At 39.2% G+C, this 21490-nt stretch overlaps 3 protein-coding genes across 3 annotated transcripts in view; 1 reads left to right on the forward strand and 2 right to left on the reverse strand.

Annotated features, from left to right (window-relative positions):
- LOC119407446 (zinc finger protein GLIS1) overlaps positions 1–10889 on the forward strand; it is a 105206-nt gene extending 94317 nt beyond the window's left edge. The window contains exons 8-10 of the mRNA XM_037674271.1: positions 9683–9813; positions 10477–10629; positions 10723–10889. Of these exons, the coding sequence (XP_037530199.1) occupies positions 9683–9813; positions 10477–10629; positions 10723–10859 (421 nt within the window). The 3' untranslated portion in view covers positions 10860–10889. The remainder of the gene's footprint in view (positions 1–9682; positions 9814–10476; positions 10630–10722) is intronic.
- Positions 10890–11973: 1084 nt separating this feature from the next.
- elovl8b (ELOVL fatty acid elongase 8b) lies at positions 11974–18588 on the reverse strand. The gene is made up of 7 exons (XM_037674755.1): positions 18531–18588; positions 16443–16630; positions 14139–14219; positions 13950–14006; positions 13760–13874; positions 12213–12340; positions 11974–12138 (listed from the first exon to the last, which is right to left on the reverse strand). The coding sequence occupies exons 1-7, from the start codon at positions 18586–18588 to the stop codon at positions 11974–11976; spliced, it is 792 nt and encodes a 263-aa protein (XP_037530683.1).
- A 2598-nt stretch (positions 18589–21186) lies between these two features.
- Positions 21187–21490, reverse strand: part of mutyh (mutY DNA glycosylase) — a 6212-nt gene continuing 5908 nt past the window's right edge. Inside the window, exon 15 of the mRNA XM_037674756.1 lies at positions 21187–21333. Coding sequence (XP_037530684.1) covers positions 21187–21333 — 147 coding nt within the window. The remainder of the gene's footprint in view (positions 21334–21490) is intronic.

Below are 21490 nucleotides of genomic sequence, written 5' to 3' on the forward strand. Positions count from 1 at the left end.
GGGGTAGGTGAAGCACCCACACCTGCCCCCACCCTCATTCGTCCCACCCTGGGCCCTTGAGCAAGGCCCTTAACCCCCATGTTCAGTCAGGTCATCTGGATGTTTTTTCTCTCTCTCTCTCTCTTTTTTGTTTTGCTGCTGAGACGATTATCATATATATTAACAAATCCAAAGACCTGATACAGTACCTTGATGAGGCATAATCTTTAGATGATTGTGTAAATAATTCAACCAGTAGTTCTTTGGGCTTCACCTTGTTGGTCTTTTTTATGTTTATTAGATAATATTAATTTTTGATTCTCCTAAGGAAATGGGAACAGTATAAGTCTTTGTGGTAACAAAAAGCCTAAAGACTAAGTTTAATTTGGTTCTTTGCTAAGATGTCTGTAATACATAATACAGTTTTCACCCTCTGGTTTTTCATCTTATCATCCTGATTCCAGACTGAACCCTATTAGATCATTAGAGCAAACCTTATTGTTCACCTCTGTTTAACTTTATAAAAATAAAAATAAAATCCTACTGAAGCTCTAATCCCATATGAAACAAGGGTCAGTGCTGGTCACCATGCAAACAATATGACATATGACTGCCTCTTTTTAACCCAAACATGATTCACACTTTAATAAAAGGAAGCTGTCAAAGCATTGATAGCATCATTTATTTTATCTTCTACAGGTTCTTATTGCAACTAGAAAAAGTTGCCAAATAGCACATATTGTTCTGATCTACTGTCCTCATTCATGTTTTATTGTCCCTCATCATATGACAAATAAAAAGAAAACAGTATTTATTAAAGCGTCTTAAAAGATGATGTGTATTTTTGAGAATTGCATAAACAAGAACACATGAAGGCAATTTTAAAGTAATCCCACTGCTGCAACATCTTATGCAACTGCATAAACAAAGTTTAAAAAAAGAGCAAAAAATTCATTATTAGCAAAACTCATCTTTACAATTACAGACCAATATTCTTTGAAGGAATACATATCACCCACATAATCTAAAATCATCTTATGATGAGAAATACTGGGGTTGTAGTAGTTTTGGGCAAACCTTGAAAAGTGTACATGTTCAGTCTCACGCAAGATCTCACAACATGTGTAAAGTCTCAATGTGTTGGAGATAACACAACTGCTAGCACACCAAACTTTTGCACAAGTTGTTCCATTTTAGATGTTCATCCAGTGGTTACTTTCTGACAGAGCCTAATTTGGAAACCAATCAATGATTGAACGCAAATAGAGGATGGGCTGGTCATCCACCCCCAGAAAATTTTGAATTAAGTCAATAAGATTTCCTGCATTTTGGTGTATTTTAACAGGTTGTTAAACATCTACGTCGTTTACCTACATTTGTAAACACTTTGCTTCTGTCAAGCATCCTCCCCCTTACCTGACGGTTCCGAGCCCGACTCTTCTCCACTGACTTCACTGTCCTGCTCGTTGTTTTCTGAGTCCACGTGCCTCCAGGCGCCTCCTCCGTCTGTTCATGGCGGCTTCCTGTGGGCTCCTGCATTGCATACGACTGCCTGGTTAGCATGGCACTCACCCCCACCACTCTTTAATGGCAGAGATTATTTTAAGTGTAGAGGCGGAAATGCTTACTTGAAAAGGCAGCTCGTATGTGATATTAAGAAGCTCGTAAGTGGCTGTTGTGTTTAAAATTAGTGTTTATGTAAATATTTTCAGTCTACATATCCAATATAAGTTTTATTCATTCAAGGAAGTCATATTTGTTCATAACTTTATTATTACCGTAGTAAGCCTGAGAGTTACTGGATCCAAGCAAACAGTTACCGGAACACACCCTGTCAAAATAAGAGAGTTCCTGCATCCTGTTCCCGCAAGATCCGGCTCAAACGAAACCTTGCTTTCTGAAAGTTGCATTAAAATATGACCAGTGTTTCATGAGATGTTTTGGTAACAGACATACAAAAACACACAGACTCGGGCAAAAACAATACTGTCCAACTAGTGATAATCAATTCCAATTATTCAATATAAAACCTACAAAACCTGCAGATCTTTGACATCCAACTGTGCTGCTAAAAGACGCTAGCAGCTCTTTTCATGTATCTAGTTTGCATCTGTGTGTGTGTGTGTGACAGATAGCATGTTTCCTATTAGCGTCCATGATTTCCCCAGAGAGCCGGCACAACAGCGTTGCGGAGTCTGAATGTCGTCAGGAGAGTGTAAAGTACAAAGCAATGAGCCTAAAACCTGGGAGGGAGCAAGCAAAAACATTTTTTATGGTTTAATAACATTGAGAAAGAGCGGATGGAACTGAATGTCCGATATTGTGTGTTGCAAAAATGATTGTGTCACATAAAATCATGTTTTCTTTTAAATTTGCGGTGCACGCTTTGGGTGTCTATGTGTACATAACCGCTGAGACCATACAGACGTATACTAGAATGAGGTTTGATGGTTTTCTTGCTCTAAGAGCTGTGAATACAGCCCCTGTGTGTGAGTGAGTTTACCTATAGTAGTCCAGGAAACGCACATGATTGCTTGTGATTGTGAGGTTCTGGTAGACCGTCTGACATCCAGCACAAACACAGCAGCAGGCCGGTGCGGCGTAAACTTTTAGAGAGGCTTCAGAGTGGCCTGCGAGCATCTGGAAGATGGTGTGTTGTTTCAAGCTTTGAAAGCGGGAGGAGAACCCTGTCAGAATTACCTTGCGGTTTCTGTGGGTCTTTTTCTCAACAGCATGCACAATTACCAGCGTGAAGATAGGCATGGAAAGTGAAAAGGACCTGAGTAAGGGGATACAAAGTTACACAGGAAGGGGTGACATGTTGGATTTGAGACTATTGCTTTGGCTTCTTGATGAGGAACATACGATCATAGCTGTGTTTGGTGAGAATCTTCTAGTTTTCTTACATATGTAACCTAAATCCCCAAATAAGTAATCACGCTTGTTCATGTAGGCCTATATCTTCATTTCCCCACTTAAATCCTCAACATCTTTGTCAACACACCAATAAAACTGCTGCAATTTCCAAATTTACAGATTTGGTCAAATCAAGATGTTTGACCTTGACCAAACACACACGTGCACACAAAGTAAGGTTCTTATCGCACAATCACTCAGAACGCAAGTCGTGGCAACAGCCTACAGCCTGCCGAGCATTGAAAACGTCCACTTTCATTAGGTCAAAACTGAAGTGTTTGATTTACACGTTTTAAAACCTTGAGTGTTCGGGCTGCTGCCAAAGTCAACATCAGCACTACATTTGTTTTTCCCCCAAACGGTTTAGCAGGACATTAAACGTTTAGACAAAATGATCAAACTTGACCTGCCTCTTGTGTGGCAGCCTCTGACCTCATCGCTAAATGTGTTTACTCTGGCTCAGATGGGCCATTTGGACTCTTTTTCCTGTGCAGACACAAGTGTTGTTTTGCTCAGGCTAATATTAAGATATGACAGTTGAAATAGATTTGGTAATCGTTGCGGCACAAGTTGTGTGTATGTAGGGCTCCTGTCATAAAGGCAGCTGTTCAACTGGGAGCGATGGGTTGTAAATGATGTCTTTCACTGCTGCAGCTACACGTGGTTATTAAAATTGGAAAGGGGGGGAAGGCTGCTGCTTCTTTTACCTGTACACTGATATCTGAGCCCGTCTGCAAATATTAGTCTGAGGTGGTTTGATTCCTCAGCAGGCTAATTGAATTAGAGTTGCAGCACAGTGCTACATTAAGAGTTCCTGTTTTGAATGGGGTCCTTCATGGTTCGGCACTGTCTCCCTTCAAGTGATTATCTTGCAAAGAGCTTGAGTTTTGTAAACCAAACATTTCTGAGGTTGTCGCGCGTGGTCCAGTCACTCGTTTTGTGGCCATCGGTTTAGCACAAATGGTCCAGTCAGGGAAAATATTTACTGACACACTTCCTTTATGCAGGGTATTGATTAAAGATGGAGTTATCTTAGGGGTAAAAGAAAAATATTCTGATCACTGGTTGTGCTCTTTACACAGAGACTTGGCTTAGCTTTAGCTTAGCATGCTCCAAGATGCTTTTGTCCATCTCTCCAACACCGTTTTAATTTGCTAACCAGAAACAGAAGTGTTCCCACCAATCTGTGCCAAAGAAGCCTCTGTCATCCATCAGTGGGGGCTTAAAGGTTGGCTACAAAGGGGGGATGAGAGAAGAGTTAGGGGCTTTTGCGGGTTTTTTATAGGGTCTTATTTTAGTGCTGCAGGTGAAGGAAAGATGAACGAGGATCCGCTAAGAACTGTTCATGAATCTCCACATCCACTTCATCACGCCTACATTCAGACTTCATGGGCAGCTGCTGTTTAATAAGACATTTTTGGGATGTTTCTGAACAAACGTTGGAAGCAAGCACTGATGCTGTTCTCATCCGAATAAGTTCAAGAATCTTTATTATTCTTACTGTAATGAATAGTATAATTACAAGATGTTTTTTGTTTCCAGAAATCTGTTGCCTCGAGGCAGCTTCAGATAGCATCCCCATCTTCTTCAGGTTGCATAAACATTATCATTTTAATCATGAATCAACATTGCAGTAACACAAAGCATTGCAAGCAATGGTTCATATTACAACGGCCTTTTTGCAACAAAACACACGTATAGCACAGGGCACATATTCTCTTTCCACTCTTGACCCACTCTGCTTTTATAAAATGTCCATAAATCATATAGCCTTCTTTTATTTTCTCAATTTTTAGGGATTATTCTGTCAATTTGTCAAATAGTTGTGTCATATTACAATAGAACATGAGTAGGTAAAGAAAAAAGCAAAGACGGGGAAGGTCAACCTTTAAGGCTAAATCTCAGGGGGCAGATTAATGTGGCATTTGAAATATTCACCTTGAGCTTGAGGAGCTAGCAGCTAGTGAAACTAGCCAGCCGCAGCTGGCAGTTATTAGCTTATGATTCACTTTAGCTGCACATAGAGGCAGCTTGTAAAAATATGAACAGTATAACTGTTTCCTGAGTTTGTGCTGACAGCAGCTCCCGAGGGAACGCTGCTCTCTGCAGGAACACATGGTTACGCTCTGGGCCCGTGCCAGCACATGGATTAGCAAAGATTGCTAACAGCAATCTTTTCTGGGATGGAGCTCGAGGTGCCACACGAATGGCATACCCAGTTTATTGCACCAGATATAAAATCGAGTGCATGTTTTTATTTAAATACTTGGATACCAAGATTGTTTCACAATCACAAGGAGAAAGTTGCAAATACTAAGTGTTCTCCAAGTTAGTCAACAACTTTATATTTGAATTTTTAACGATTTGCCAAACCAATTGGCACTACAGAAATCCCTGTCTGTGTTAAATTAAACTGCTGAAGCAATTTCAAAAACAAGTAGGAAGGAAGACATATTTTATGGGACATCAGGAAAACTCTGTTCTAACCGTGCTGCTTTATATAAGGTACATAAAAAACGTTCAAAATGTGATGAATTGCATGAAAGTATGTTTTAAATAAAAGGCAGAATTCCTTGAAGGAGTACTTATCGCCTGTCGCATGTCAAAATTTAAACATTTAGCTTTGTCTGTTAGTGCTTAGACTGACAGCACAGGAAGCAGCTAATGTTTTATCTGCAACTATGGTACGTGTATCACTGGATTCAACACTCGTGCCTACATCTGAATACCCCCCAAAAAACAGTTTTTTTTTTCATGCCGGCAAGCCGAAGACCATGTGAACAGAGAGATTTGATGTGGTGGATCAGTTCAAGTATCTTGATTCAAATCTACTTTTAGGCAACGTATTAAGAAGACTATTAATATAATTAAATATAACTTGGCAGATTTTCATCTTATTAGAGGTGCACCGATAAATCGGGGCGGATAAATTATCAGCCCCAATTTCCTTGATTTGGGAATTTTGGAAATCGGCCGATACTTGCATGAGAAACCGATTTTACAGATATTTCTTTTATGTTTTTGTAGTTTTAACAGCAATTGTCTAAACTTCCTTTATATTTCAGAGCACTACCTCATGGCCAGGTTGACTGTATTGTTTCTAGGATATTGTTCAAGGGTATGTTTTTCAACAAAATAATATTGGAAAATTGAAGGTGCATTGTGACATAACACCTGACAGTGTCGCTTATAAAACAAGATCTGAATCGGCAGGTCAGACTTTTTAGAAACCGGTGATCGGACAGAAAACTGCAATCGGTGCACCCCTACTTGTCTTACGTCACAAGCAGCTAAACTTATACAGGTGCTGGACATAAAATTAGAATACTGTGAAAAAGTTGATTTATTTCAATAATTCCATTCAAAAAGTGAAACTTGTATCTTATATTAATTCATTACACACAGACTGATATATGTCAAATGTTTATTTCTTTTAATGTTGATGATTATAACTGACAACTAATGAGTTGTCAGCTGACACCTTCACACATGCAACGATGTTTTTCTCATTTATCTTGTTGTCTTACGACCTGGTCACATACAACAGCAAATGTGCTAAAACCCTAGAAACTCTTTAAAAAGACAGTCAAAGTTTTAGACAGACAATTTCATGTTCACTATTGTACCATAGTCATAAGTCATCATAAGTTTATGACCTTGGACTTTGAAAATGATCAGTGTTCAGTGATCCAAATCTTGTTTTTAGAGTTTTAAATGGACTTGCTCTCCGTCGTTAAACTCTTTAATCCAGAAGTGTAAAACCAGAATAAACACCAGATCTCAGATTAGAGGAGACGATAAATTGAAGCGAGACGGAGAACAGAATCCAGGCATAAAGTGACGTCAGTTAGAGGAGCACATGTAGGAACGAACTGTCAGAATATCAGACTGTGACAATTATTTTGTTTTTAAAAATAAACTTGAAATTTGGCTCAAAGAAAATCAGCCATGCACTCATTCATGAAATGGGTCTATTTTAACTATACAGTGTGATGTTTGGGGGGGTTTTTTGGATTGTTTTAGTCATTTGTATTTGTCAATTGTTTTCATTTATCTGCTTAGGAGATTAAATTTAACTACATGCTAATTCTGGCACATTCATAGTTGTGGAAAATTGATTAATGTGCACTGTCCTTTTAAATAAAATACATTTTGGGGATGATGCTCAGCTATAACACCAAACGAGCTGTAAAAATGACTGAGTCACAGCTTTTTTTGTTGTTTGTTGTGGTTTATTAGCTGTGACGGCCATCTTGGATCATGTTAACTCTCAAAGTTAACCAGTTGTTTCAATCTGAGCAAGTACATTTTAAGGAATCCATTTAAGTGAGAAAACAGGCGAAGAAAACAAGCATAAACAAGCCACTGGATACTAAAACCCTTTGGTAGTTTTACAATGATCTCCATTGATAAAAGCAGGAATATTGGAAGCTTTAGGCCGTATTTTACATGAAACTACAATAAATCCTGTATTAACAACAAATTCTTGCAGTTCCTTTGAAATATGCATGACATTACTAACTCCCCCTTTCTGCCAAACGTCTTGCCAGCTCTTTTGAGTGCTGGGTGGGACGTCTTCCTTCATGCATACCGCAGGTCATCTAAGGGCTTAGCCACCTCCAACAACACTCTGTCATCATTCATTAAACCCTTAGTGCAAACCATATGCCTCTGCAGCACAGCGGCAGGTTACGTGCTGGCATTCCTGATATGCAGATGTAAGCAGCTGCTGAATATTTGGAAAGATGACTGGCCGACTTCAATAAAAAAAAAAAAAAATTTGATTCCAAGAATCTGGGTATGGAGCCTGTTTTTTGGAATAATGTCATCTATGAAAGATAATCACTAAATTTAAGTTTAGTTCTCTGAAAAGTTTTGCGTTAATGTTTTGAAGTGTATATTAAACATTGTTCTCACTGCTTTAGAGTATGTAACTTCATCATAATATGGTTAAAATCATAAATTTGATTTAAGCCTTTTTTATTTTTTTTACTGCAGCAGCTTAAAAACACTTTGTTGCAAGGTTATGTTTTAAACTTTCATACTTAAAAGGTGAAATTTTTTATATATAATTTGCATTGTCGTTGCATTTATGCTTCTAATCTAAATTGGTTATATTTGTCAAAGGTGCGTTTTGGAAAACTTTTAGCTTCTAGCAAACAACCCAAACATACAAATATTTCTTTATAGCACATTTATCTTTACACTTGTGCTATTTAAAAAGTGAAGTGAAAGTGGCAGATGCAAACAAGCTACAGTTTTTAAGCTGCTCATTCTAAACGTGACAAAATCCACTGCAAGGGCTGAAGGTAGAAGATTTGCTTGCATCGCAATTCAATTCAAAAATGCTTTATTAATCCCAAAGGGAAATTAAATGTTGGAACTCGTTATCCTCGTTTCATTAAGAGATGTTATACTGATGGCTATAGGCAGGAAGGATCATTGTAAAGGTCCGTTCCACAATGGATCCAAAGAAAATGGCCGCAGATGCCGTCCAATCCGTCCACCCAGACTCAGCTGAACTCTCGGTTCCCCCGGGCTCCAGGATCGTCCAAATGTCAGGCAGAACTCCTCCGAGAGCGATGGCCACTCCTCCCAGCAGCCTGCCGAGCTCCTCGTCACTGTGGACAGCCAGCTGCAGGTGCCAGGGGACGATCCCGGTCCTTCTTCTGTCACAAGCCACATTTCCTGCTAGTTCCAGGATCTCAGTGGTCAGGCACTCGAGCACAACCAGCAGGGAGATGGGAATGCATCTACGGCACCTCCTTTTCAACTCATTTGAAATTTGGGGCTGTAGTTGAGACATTATTTGAGCTTTGAGATGGTAATCAGAGGCTCCCAGTTGTAAAAAAAAAAAACTTGTTGTCATGGTTACACATCATAACAAATGTCCAAATGTAGAAAAGTTTCAGTAAAAATCCTTCCAGCTGCACAGCATCTGACACCAGAGGAAACAATCTAATCATTTATGATAATAAAATTAAGCTTTAAAGAAAAAAATATATAGTTCACAAATCTGTGAGATAAGTGAACACGTTAAAAATATGTGGTGTAAAATTTAATTTCCTCAGCCCAACAAATCATCTGGACGGTTTCTTGTTTGTTGAGATGTTTCGACCTTTGTCCAAAGGACTTCATCAGTCCGAGGAGCCACAAACAAACTGAGTCCCACAAGCAGCACACTCCCATAGTGGACCAACCAGTTTGATGGTGATAAGATGGTTTCTGGGGCCCGCCCTCTCCCCCGTCAACTCCTCTGAGGCAGCCATAGCCAAAGTGGCTCCAAACATCAAAGTTTTGATGTAAAACATCTCAACAAGCTGCTGTTTGTGGGACTCAGTTTGTTGGGGCTCCTCAGACTGATGAAATCCTTTGGATGAAGGACGAAACGTCTCAACAAAAAAGAAACCGTCCAGAGGATTGTTGGATTTTTTTTTTTTACCTGGATAATTGAACATGACCTTTGAAATGACCTCAGTGCGTGTAATCATTGTGCTTTATTGTCCTCTTGGCCACAAACCCACACGTTACAGCCGTTGTACTCCAGTGTACGTGTTCACTTTAATGTGCGCTCGTTTGTTGACTTAAAGTTAGTATGAGGTCCATTCTGTGTGGGGAAGCCCACCATGGGTATGTTGAATCATGCGGTGAGCAGTCGAGCCTGTAGCTCCTACTTTGATTGAGACATCACAAAGCATGAGGCATTTTATTAGAACATTTTTAAGACTTTCAGGAATGAAGCAACTGTACTAAAGACCTTTGAATGTGTTTGATCTATTCCTTGCAGATCGTCGGGCCCCCTCGTGTCTCCTGGCATGAAGGCGACGACGACTACTCCTCCTGCTCCCCTGCTGGAAAAACAGCACGTCCATCCACATCACAAGCCCTACCCTCACTATCATCAGTCAGCCAACGATGGTAAGGCTAACTCAAACACTAATGGGACTTGTTCCAGCAAATCTTGTAAAGGTGCTCATTGCTGTTTCAACCTACCCTTCAGTTTCCTGTGGCAGGTGATTTACTCACATCTGAACACAGCCCTCGCTATGACAGTTACTTAAATACACCTCGGTGCTGCACACGTGCAGTGTTTTCCAAATGCGTATTGAAGACGTTGGAAACCTTGTGCAGAATTGCCCAACAAACTGCTGGCTCATGAATTCAGCTGCTTCTTTCAGCTTTAGCTGTCACTCCAGAGCTTTTTTTTCCCCTCTCCCACTAATGCACTAAACACTGTTTTCCCTGTAAAGACCTACACATGGACGTCTCTCTCTAACCATGACTGTGGTCAGGGAGTTGCGTAAAAGTGCTCCAAGAAAGGCTTGGTTGCCATTATCAAGACTCCTGTGGTTGAATCCGAGTACAAACGGGGACTATGGGGACAAATGGAGCGCAGTATGTGGCTGGGAGAGTTAGCACAAATATAGCATTGTCATAATTTGAACTTCACATTCAGTTTGAGCTGGATGGTGCAGACACTGGGAACAATCACCCATAGATGCTGGTGGCAGCTGATCAAGTCTGGCTTCTTCCCCCCCCCCCCCCCCCCCCCACTCTTCTACATCCTGCCTCATTTCCTAGAATATCAAGCCAGTTTTCAGAGCTGCTTCCATTTTGGAGACTCTTACAGGATGGAGCAGACGCTCGGTGGTGTCCACATCCCAGATTCTCATGCCTACACCTCTCATCAGCACAACGGCTTCCACATGCCGACCAGCGGCACCGGTTCAGCAGGTGAGAACAGTTCTACAGTTTTTCTGGACAATAAAATCATTCATATCTAGCTGAAGCATTAAGATGAACTGCTCTTCATCGTGTCTGCTGCAGGGTTTGGTTTGACCCAGGAGCTGCAGGGAGGCACCGGGTGCCAGTTCCCTTTGAGCCCAGAGGACAGCGTCTTCTTCCAGGTGGGCAGCTTCGACCGCAGCTTGAGCCACGTGTCCTCGGTCTACACAGAGACATGAAGCGGCGCCGGAGGAGGACACTTCACAGAAACTGCTGTGAACTTTGACTTTCTACACATCAGCTCTGAATTCTCACCGAGACAGCTCACCGTCGACTGGTTCCTCTGCTCTGTGCACCCGCAGCTAAATCAACCATACTACGCAACAAATAAACAAGAAGCCGAAGGTGTATTTACAGCTAAATGAATGTTACATTAGACAGAAGTTGGTTTCTAAATAGTAATTCTTTAAATACATTTTAAATAATAAAACATGACTCACCTGTTGTATTTGCCTACAAACAAACCTTCATTTTTATATAAAATTTTGGGATAAATGATCCAGTTTTAGGAGAAAGCAAGAGTTAAAGGAAGTATATTTAATGTGAAAACCTATATTTAAGGGCAGCTGCACTGACTTTCTATTTTTGTTGACTTACATTAAAGGCACGACTTCGTCTGGCTGGAAACAAATATCAGTCTTTAAAATTTTACCATAAGAACATCCATACAAACTGTTATTAGAAATTAAAGAAAAGTATTTGACTGAATTTAGACAAATGGAGCATTTAATTAACTTACTTGGCAAAGTTCTCATATAAAAAAAATAAAATCAACTTGTTCATTTGGTGCTACGACCTTCTGACAGTACAATCATTTGAACGTGTGAATGTCAGTTTCTACAAACTCCTGTTCTTGGTTGAATTTTTAATCTCTAATCTACATCTACCAATCTGTTTTAGACCGAAGTGTAGAAAAGAATATATCATTTTGCTGTGATGTTGTAGCAGTGTTAAAAAAAAAAAGATTTTTGTTTTTTGATTTTAACTTTGTTGGGAGTTTTGTCTCTGTTGTCCTGCAATAATGCAGAGAAACCAACCTTCTATTATTATTAATATTATTCTAATGTGTATAAATGTACAGTTTGTTTACAGCAATCATTTGAATGTTTGTCTTTTCCCAGTTCCAGAAATAAATAACTGCTGAACTGAAGTTTTTTTTTTGTTTTGTTTTTGCTCACATCAGAGGAAAAAGGTGCAGACTGTGAGCAGGTTGCGCCCTCTGGTGGGCAAACCAAATACTGCAGCAGGATGCATCGTCCACCTCCAGCTGATACTTCCTCTTCTGTTTGCACCTTATTTCTGCTTCTTCCTGTTAAAGTAACTCTGATAATAGAAGTTGCTGAAGAGAATGATGAGGGTGATGCAGTACCCAAACACCACCGCGTTCATCGAGTCGGGGAAGTCGCACTCTGCGAACAGGTTGTAGCCCGTGTGCAGGAGGAAGAGAAGAAACTGCAGCTGCAGGGGCAAAAGAGTATTCAGATCAGAATGAGCACTTTGTTTTTGTGCACCCATCGCTTATACTCACTCACCAGCTGCAGGGACGTCAGGTATCGTTTCCACCACAGGTACTTCTGCATGTGAGGGCCAATTGCTGCCAGTCCGTAGTAAGAGTACATGACGATGTGAACAAAGGTGTTCACCAGGCCGATGAAGAATGCTGCACCATGTGGAAAAGCTCATATAATTTTCATATTTTTTTAATATTTAAATGCAAATACAAAAAAAATAACAATAATCATATGTGCATGTGAAAAAAACACACTACATAAACGTGAAATTAGGATGCATAAACCAATGGTTCCCAACCCTGGTCCTTGAGGAACACCATCCTGCATGTTTTAGTTATTTCTCTGCTCCAACACACCTGATTCAGTGACTTAATTAGTTCCTTGAGTTCAGCAGAAGCCTGTGAATCACCCTTTCATTCACATCAGGTGTGCTGGAGCTGAGGAACAAGTAAAACATGCAGGGTGGTGTTCCTCAGGGACCAGGGTTGAGAACCCCTGGCAACAAAAGTAAAATTGAATACAGGTGTGTGCACAAACAAAATACATAAGATTAAACAAGAGCACAGTAGTCCCTCAAATATCGCGGGGGTTACGTTCCAGGCACCACCACGATAGGTGAAAAACCATGAAGTAGAAACGCTGTATTTATTTTAGTATGTATGTATATATATATATATAAATATATATATATATATATATATATATATATTAACAACATATGTACTGTATATGTACTGTACAGTACTGCAAAATTTGACTCACCAGCTCTGCAGACCAGCAGCTTGGTTCTGGTTCTGCAGACCTACCCTGCAGCGACGAAGCCCACCGCCCCGTCCAGGCTGATGTGCATGTAGATAATTAAGCTTAAGGATTATTTGCAACTTTCCTGCCAGTTCTGTGAACTTAAGAGATAGATCGTTACGTCTGACTTTGCGCTGCAAACTTTCCCTCCATTTTGTCAGAAAGCAGAGGCCAGAAGCACTGTTGGCTTCTGGGTAATGTAGTTCTTTGAGTAGCCTTACAGTGTAGGCTTATTGAAAGAAAACTACAAAATGCCAGCACCTGTCTGAAGTTTTTTTTTTTCCCGTTAACTTTTTATCCTGTACCGTCCCGATCACGTGAGTAATATTAAGGTTGACATTCGTTGGAAAAACCGCAAAAGAGCGAGTCCGTGAAAGTCGAACCGCGAAGTAGCGAGGGACTACTGTACTGCTTATAGCACATTATGCTGCAAACTAGCAAAGACGGTGTATAACCTATGACATTGATTTGTGACCTTTGACCTTAGAGCTGGGGTGACTAAGAGTCCATGACATTCCGTCTAGTGATGATGCATATGTGTACGAAGTTTCAGTAAACTATCTTGAGTGGATCAGAAGTTTTGGGCAGGACAAGAGAATGTTTTCAGAGACTGAACCATAATACACCTGAGTTTCAACAGGGTTAGTTATGCCATGTAAGATATTAGACTAGTCAAACCAGCCTTATAATAGAATGTTGTGGTAAAGCCCTTCAGCCTGTGCTGCTTTAAGGAATTTAACAGGATCGGTTTAGTCTGTTTAACTTACACTGTCCTCCAGCCACATATTTAACTCCCGCCCACCAGTTGAAGATCATGGTACCGTGATGGTAAACATGGAGGAAAGTCAGCTGACCGTTCTTCTTCCTCAAGATGAAGAACAGCTGCGTGACAAAAGAAGAGTTTGTAACACTTTGCATTTTTACAAACACCCAGAGGAACGTTGATGATGAACAAACCGTGTCACTGAGCTCTATGACCTTCGAGAAGAAAAACCACCAACAAACTCTGGCCATCTGCACAGACAAGATGAGGAGTGTCCAAAAACATTTAATACCCGAGTGCGCTGTTAAAATCCCCTTTTACGTTTAGATACGTTTTGTGGAGCTTGTAAAACGTCAGACCTTAACGACCCAAGAGTTTCTTACCCTCATCGCCAGCGGACTGGAGCTGTAATCTACAGGCTGACAGAGGAGGCTGTAGTTTGAGAGCCAGGATGCAACCAGGAACTGAAAATAACGAAACGATGATGAGCAGACATGAGTAGTTAAGGCTTTTCACATAAAAACATCAGATTCTTTAAAGTAGGATCTACGTATAGAAAATGTAGATTTTTCAGCAGTCAGAATATCAATAGTTGACATTTTTCCATGAATAGACTAAAGATTGAGAGTCCACTGCTATAAAAACAACGTTCAGCTTGAGTTTGAGCGTTTCTTACATCATCTCTTATCACTTCTGGACACAATGAAGAGCTGATAAATGAAAGTCATTTAAAAAGCAGCCCTAACCATGACATTATACTGTCATGCTTCTTTACAGCTGCTATAAAGACCTCCTCCTTAAAACCTCCACCAAACACATTCTTCATGTTTCCATGTCTTTGACCTACTGCACTGGTGAGCTGTTTCGTCTTTAACGGTGTTTTAGAACATTAACTCTTGGCTGACATGCCTGTCAAATTAACAAAAACTTCAAGTTGAAGTTTCCTGCAGATCAAATGACATTTTAAAGCATTTGTTTTGTATCAAAATTATTTATTTTGCACCACATCTCAGTGAAAATACTCTTTACCTTGTATATGCTTCCATTAGGTAAAGTTATTAAACAGCATGGGATAAATTTTATTGTTATGCTGATGATACACTGTTATATTTGTCCATGAAACCCAATGACTCCAATCAGCTACTTAGACTACAAGCATGTCTTGAAGATATAAAAACCTGGATGACCCTACATTTTCTGCTTTTGAACACAGACAAGACTGAGGTTTTAGTTTTAGGACCTGAGCATCTTAGGAATACATTTTTCAATCTTTCACTCTCCTTGGATGACCTTAATCTGTCCTCCTGCTCTAATGTTAAAAATCTTGGTGTTATTTTGATCAGGACATGTCTTTTATCCCCCACATTAAAAACGTTACTAGAAGCACCTAATTCCACCTGCGTAATATCACTAAAATTATAAACATCTTACCTAAAAATGATGCAGAAAAACTGGTTCATGCCTTTGTCATGTGTAGACTGGACTCTTGCAGTATTATCTGGGTGTCCAAATACTTTAAAAAGTCTTCAGCTGATCCAAAATGCTGCTGCCAGAGACTTAGAGTCTTAACTGGAGTTAGTGGGAGAGATCATATATCTCCAGTTTTAGCTTCTCTCCATTGGCTCCCTGTCAAATCCAGAACTGAATTCAAAATCTTACTTCTAACCTACAAAGCTCTCAACAACCTAGCTCCATCTTATATTACAGATCTTATTGTTCCATATTTTCCCAACAGAGCACTTCGCTCTCAGACTGCAGGTTTACTTGTGGTTCCTAGAGTTTCCAAAAGCAGAATGGGAGGAAGATCTTTCAGTTATCAGGCTCCTCTCTTGTGGAACCAACTTCCAGTTTCTGTCCGTGAGGCTGACACATCGTCCAGTTTTAAGACTGGGCTGAAGACTTTCCTTTTTAAAAAATCTTATAGTTAGGGTTGGCTTGTTATGCTGCTATAGACTTAGACTACTGGTGGACAAATTAACCACATTTCCTTAAATAAATTGTTAAAATTGAATAGTTTTCATTTGATACTATTTCTATCTTAACATGCGATTCTTGTTCTGCGATTGTGTATCTATTCCTCTCAAACCCAGCCGGTCGAAGCAGATGGCCGCTTGTCTTGAACTGGTTCTGCTAAAGGTTTCTTCCTCATGAGGGAGTTTTTCCTTTCCATTGTCACCTTCATACTTGCTCAGAATGAGAGTCTGCGATGGAGTTAAACTCAAAGCAGTCTGCTCCTCAGATAAATAATATTAAATTATTATTTTTAAATACGAACATTTCTGATGACTTATTTTATACATGAATGTTTCTGTTCAGTGCCCTGAGACGACTTCTGTTGTGACTTGGTGCTAAATAAATAAACTGAATTGAACTGAAAATGACAAGTGCAGTATATGCTGACGTCAAAAGATTAATCAGGGCAGTTTTCAAAAGAAGACGACCTTGATTTTAATTTTATTTACATTTTTCCAAGTAATATTTATTTACTTGTTTAATTATGATAGTTAATTTGTTTAAATGACAATAAGACTCACGTCTCAATAAGATCACCTGCATAAATAAAACATTAGCATGTCTATAAAACACAAACATTTCATTTGTATGTGCCAGGCTTCATGCCAGCAAATCTTTGCTTGTTTAAAATAAATATGAAAATAAAAAGTTGTGTGTTCTACTTCCTCGTGTACCTCATGGAACATATATGCAGACAGGAGAACCATGGAGAAATTGTAACCGATCAGAACCACTCTCAGGTCAACAGGTTCCCTGTGTTTCATCAGACGGGGCCCGGCCCAGATCACTCCGAGGTAAACCAGGAAGATGAGAGCCACTGGGACTGGGGAGAAGACCAGCAGCCAGGGGTCGGTCCTCTTGTCTGAGGGATGAGAGGGCTTCCAGTCAGACACATCACAGGAGACGTAAACTATTTCACTTCAACTTTCCACACATTACATGCTTATAAAAACAAAACAGAGTGGGAATTCACAAACAACAAGAAAAGAGGTCCCGGTTCTTCACACTCCCACGTGGGTAAAAATAACGAGTTTTTCTTTTGGTTGTTCTCTGCAGGGGCTGCTACAGTGAACGAACTCGCACGAGAGATTTGGCATCAGCGTTAAAGAAGAAAGTGACAAAGTAGAAGTTGTGACTGTTGCTGAGGAAAACATTGATGTTGTGTCACATTCCTCACTCTGCTCTGTCACGGTGGCTGTTTGGTAAATCACGTGACGAGCCACACAGCAGTAATCATGCAGGAACTACAGAGAGTTCATCTGCAGCTCGTCTCCTCTTCTGAGGCTGCGAAGAATATACACAACTGTGCAAAAGTCTTAAGCCATTCCTCGTTTCTTCACGTTTTGCTTCGAAGGAGTCAGATTTTCTTTGTAATGGTCTTGAGTAACATTTTTGGAGGGTTTCTTAAGGTTTTACAAAGGTTTTTATTATTTTGTTTGGACTTGGGCTGATTTTCCTCTTAATTTTCAGTAAAGTTCCTGACTAGAGAAATGTTTATTTGTTTGTTAAGCCACCTAACTCGAAGCTTTGAATCATTCAGACATAAATAAGCTGATAAAGTTAAAGAACATAACCCAGAGTTGTGTTGAGACATTATAAAATATTTAGCAAAGAAACAAACGTAATCTGGATTTTTAGGCACTTTGTTATTGGCAGCCTGTTACAAAGACACAAACGATTTCCATTTCTGAAAATAAATTTATGACAAATACATCAAACTAAGGTACTTATTGCAAACTATAAAATAAAACTTAAACTTGCTATCCCACATTGTGAAGGTTTATAAACTTTACTGCGATAGTTCCTCAGATTGACAAGCAGCTCTAACAAATAAAGCCCCCAGCCCAAACCACTATATGACCTACATTAGACTAGACCAGGGGTCTGCAACTGGGATTATCAACTGGTGGCCCACAGGCCACTTTAAATTTGTTGGAGGGCGCTTTTCTGGACAGTAGGGGTGATTTTATAAAACTAAAAATATCTAATGATTTTTTTTTTTTTTTTTACATTTATTGTTATTTTTACATTCTAAGACAAAATAAAAGACGAGATTATTGTTAAGAAGGATAAAATAATATAGCTTTTGCCCAGTTTCTAAAAACTAAAAAAATAAACTATGCATTCTTACGTGATTTTTTTTATTATTGTAGAAAAATTACATATCCTACTTTGAAGAAAGCATAAAGTGAAAGTGAGTACGCTTTACTCCTTGTAATGTTTTTTGCTAAATAAATTACAGGAAAACTAGTAGCCCTTTTAATTGTTGTTATAACAACCAATAAAGTTCAGTTTTATGTCAGTTTTGGTCGAAGTTTGAAAGAGCCGCCATAGATTGCAGACCCCTGGACTAGCCTTGGTCTTCAAATAAACAAATATGTATATTATATTATTATTATATTATATACAAGACAAGCGTGGAGCCATAGAGAAGATATTTAGGTGGAAACCTGCAGGATCAATAAAGTTCTCTTTTATCTTATCTGTTGCTAAATGCACATGAGTAAAACTGTCAAGAATAAATATCAGGGACAAAGACAGAGCTTTCTCTGAACCAGTAGGTTTATCTATTTTGTCACTCTGTAGCTGTTTCCATGTGTTCTAACTAATTCATGAATGAAAGACACAATCATTGATGAGAAACACTGAACCATTTACTTATCTTGCCGTTTTTCTTTCAGCATTCTTCATAAAGTGAGCCCACTGTGTTGTAACATGCTGTTCTGCACTGAAAACATGAATGAATGACAGAGACCTCTTACCTCCATTCTGCACTATCCTCTGGTGCACAGACACGAGACTTTCCCACACTGAAGCCATCTAGGAACACGACAGCAAACTTTTACTTTGACTCAAGGAAACACACTACAGGTAAATCGTCTCACTGCCACTTACTTTCCTTTCACCCCGTGGTTTGGGTCACCACCAGTTTCAGTGACAGGATCCGAAAACCTTTGGTCACAGACTCCACATGTACAGAGCAGCAGGACCAAATATGGAAGAAGCGGAAACAGGACACCCTGCGCACAAGAAATGTGCTGAAGAAAGTGTCTACTTAAATAAAGCCGTGACTTTCTAACTTATAATAATGTTAGAAGTAGGGAAAAACGCTGAAGACATCACTTCCTGTGTTCGCAGAAGTTTTTCCTCGCCGGCATCTGTAGTGGCATTTCCGGTGCACTAGAGGGCGCTGTTACCCACGACACTCATTTATTCGTTTAACGTAGAATTTTTATTCATTTAGTCTCACTGAGCCACGAGGACTCATTTATAAGAGGGACCTGTTCCAGACAACATATATAGTACATACAACAATAATAATAAACTACCGTAAAAATGCTGTTAAAATAAAAGTAGTGCTCTAAAACAATAAATCAGGGTGTAAGACAAGGTGAAATAAGAAAAAGAAAGAACATTGATTTGATTTTTCTATTGACATTATCAATTGTTTAAAATCCCCTAAAGAAATTAAGGTGGACAACTTCAGTTCCCGTTGCAAGGTGTTCCATGTTGCAGGAGCAAAGTAGGAGAAGGCCTTTTTGCCAAGGTCAGTCCGCACTGAAGGAACCCTGCAGGTAATGATGGCCTGAGAGCGCACGTTGTAACTGCACTGACGATGTGACATGTGGGAGGGGACAGTGGTGTAGTCTACATTTTTGTACTGGGTATACTGTGCTTAGAAACCAAAGTACACTGGTTAGTACAATGAAATGGTCAATTTATTTTGATTTTTAAGCATAGTGAACATTTCCAAATGTCTCTTATTCTCTGAATAAATATACAACAAACTTTGTACAATGGTTGGCTTTGTATTAAAAACATGTTATAGAATTTATAAAACAGTATCAAAGCGAAACATGTTCAAGTATTAAGTAGTAAGTACAGAATTATACAATAATTCGCTGGATAAGTGAATGTAATAAACAAGCGCTGCATACAGATTGTTACGGAAGCGTTTAATTGCTGTTTAATGTATCATGACACATGCCTAATGATATGACATGTATTATTGGGCACTTTTAAGTGGGTATACTGAAATTCTTAAGCTTTTCTAGTAGGTATACTCCGTATACCCGCGTATCGCCTAGACTACACCACTGGGAGGAGATATAAGAAGGTAGCAGACCAAAGAGAGATTAATAGATTAAGATGAACCAGTGTGAATGCCTACGTGTAGATAATGATGACCAACTGATTAAGGAGTATAGAGTACAGTGATGGGTACAGCAGTTGCAACCAGTTATGAATCTTAGCCTTGGTAGACAGCATCCAACATCTGCAAGGAGCTGGCAGGGACATTCATGTAAATAATGTCACCATAGTCAATGGCTGGTAGGAAGGTAGCGGTTAAGGTGTTTTCTGGCATTCAGAGTTAAGCAAGATCTATTTCTGAAAAAGAAACCCTGTTTTAATTTCAGTTTCTTTATCAAGTTTTCAATATGTGGTTGAAAAGAGAGATGTGCATCAACCAAAATTCCCAAGTATTTGTAAGACTACAAACACAATAGGAACACTATGCATGGATGAGATATAGGAAGAGTAGCTGGCACTGACTTTCTATTGGAAAACAACATCCCTTTGGTTTTGTCAGCATTTAGCACCAGCTTGAGATGGAATAAGTCTGACTGAATAATACCATACCACTTTATTTATAAAGCACTTAAAACAGCAACAAGGCCAACCAAAGTGCTGTACAGACAAAACAACAGGTAACACAAAGCAAAATACAAAATGAGGTAAATCAGAATATAGACATAAAAAAGATGCAGATAATGACGACAAATGATGTATGATGAATGATGTCAAATGCAGAAGCTGGAAAACCGTGGCAACTGTGTTAGCTCTGCAATAAACAAGTGTCGTCGGCATAGAGATGCAAGGTGGCGTCTGGAACGTTTTGACCTACAATATTTATATAAACTGTAAGAAGAGTGGGACCTAAAACTGAGCCTTGTGGCACACCATTAGTGACCATTTGATAGCTAGATGATGTACTGTTATGTGGAACACATTGTCTCCAACCTGAGTAATCAAAGAACCAAGAAAATTGACTACAGTAAATATATGACTTGGTATGAATAATATAAAATTGAGATCATATAGATGTTAATTTTAACAGGTTGACTGGTGTATTTGTTGTAAATGAACTCCAAAGACAGTTTATTTTATTTTATTATAGCAATAAACATTCATTCCACTCCCCACCCTCCCTACATTTGGTGCAAGCGATATAAAATGACTTTATACAGCTTTATGATACAGCAAAAATTCACAAAGAAAATTCATAAAAATACATTATTCTCATGAAGTCATTTACAAAATAGCAATGGTAAGATGCAAATTTTAAAACAGAGAAGAAAAGTGGAGCTTCAGAAATGTAAAAACATGAAAATGCACACTGCAGGACTTTTAAAAAATCTAACTATTTTCTTCTTTTACGGTCTTGAAGAAGGAGCTGATGCAGGGCTGTGTACCTCCACCGTTAGCTGCAGCCAACCTGGACTTTTTGGACATCTGTAGTTTCTTGTCATTCTTCAGGCTTGCATGCTTTTGCTTTTTCCCATCCTAAGAATCAGAATCAGAATAGTTCATTAATCCCGGGGGGAAATTGACTTTGTTACAGTTGCTCCATGCAAGGATATAAAAATGTAAGCATACAAAGAATAACAAAGTATATATGGTATACACTTGAACAAACATAAAAGTAAAGAAAATTAATACA

The sequence above is a fragment of the Nematolebias whitei genome, chromosome 3 (genome assembly GCF_014905685.2).
Source record: "Nematolebias whitei isolate Nwh7 chromosome 3, NemWhi1, whole genome shotgun sequence".
In the NCBI taxonomy this organism is placed as follows: Eukaryota; Metazoa; Chordata; class Actinopteri; order Cyprinodontiformes; family Rivulidae; genus Nematolebias; species Nematolebias whitei.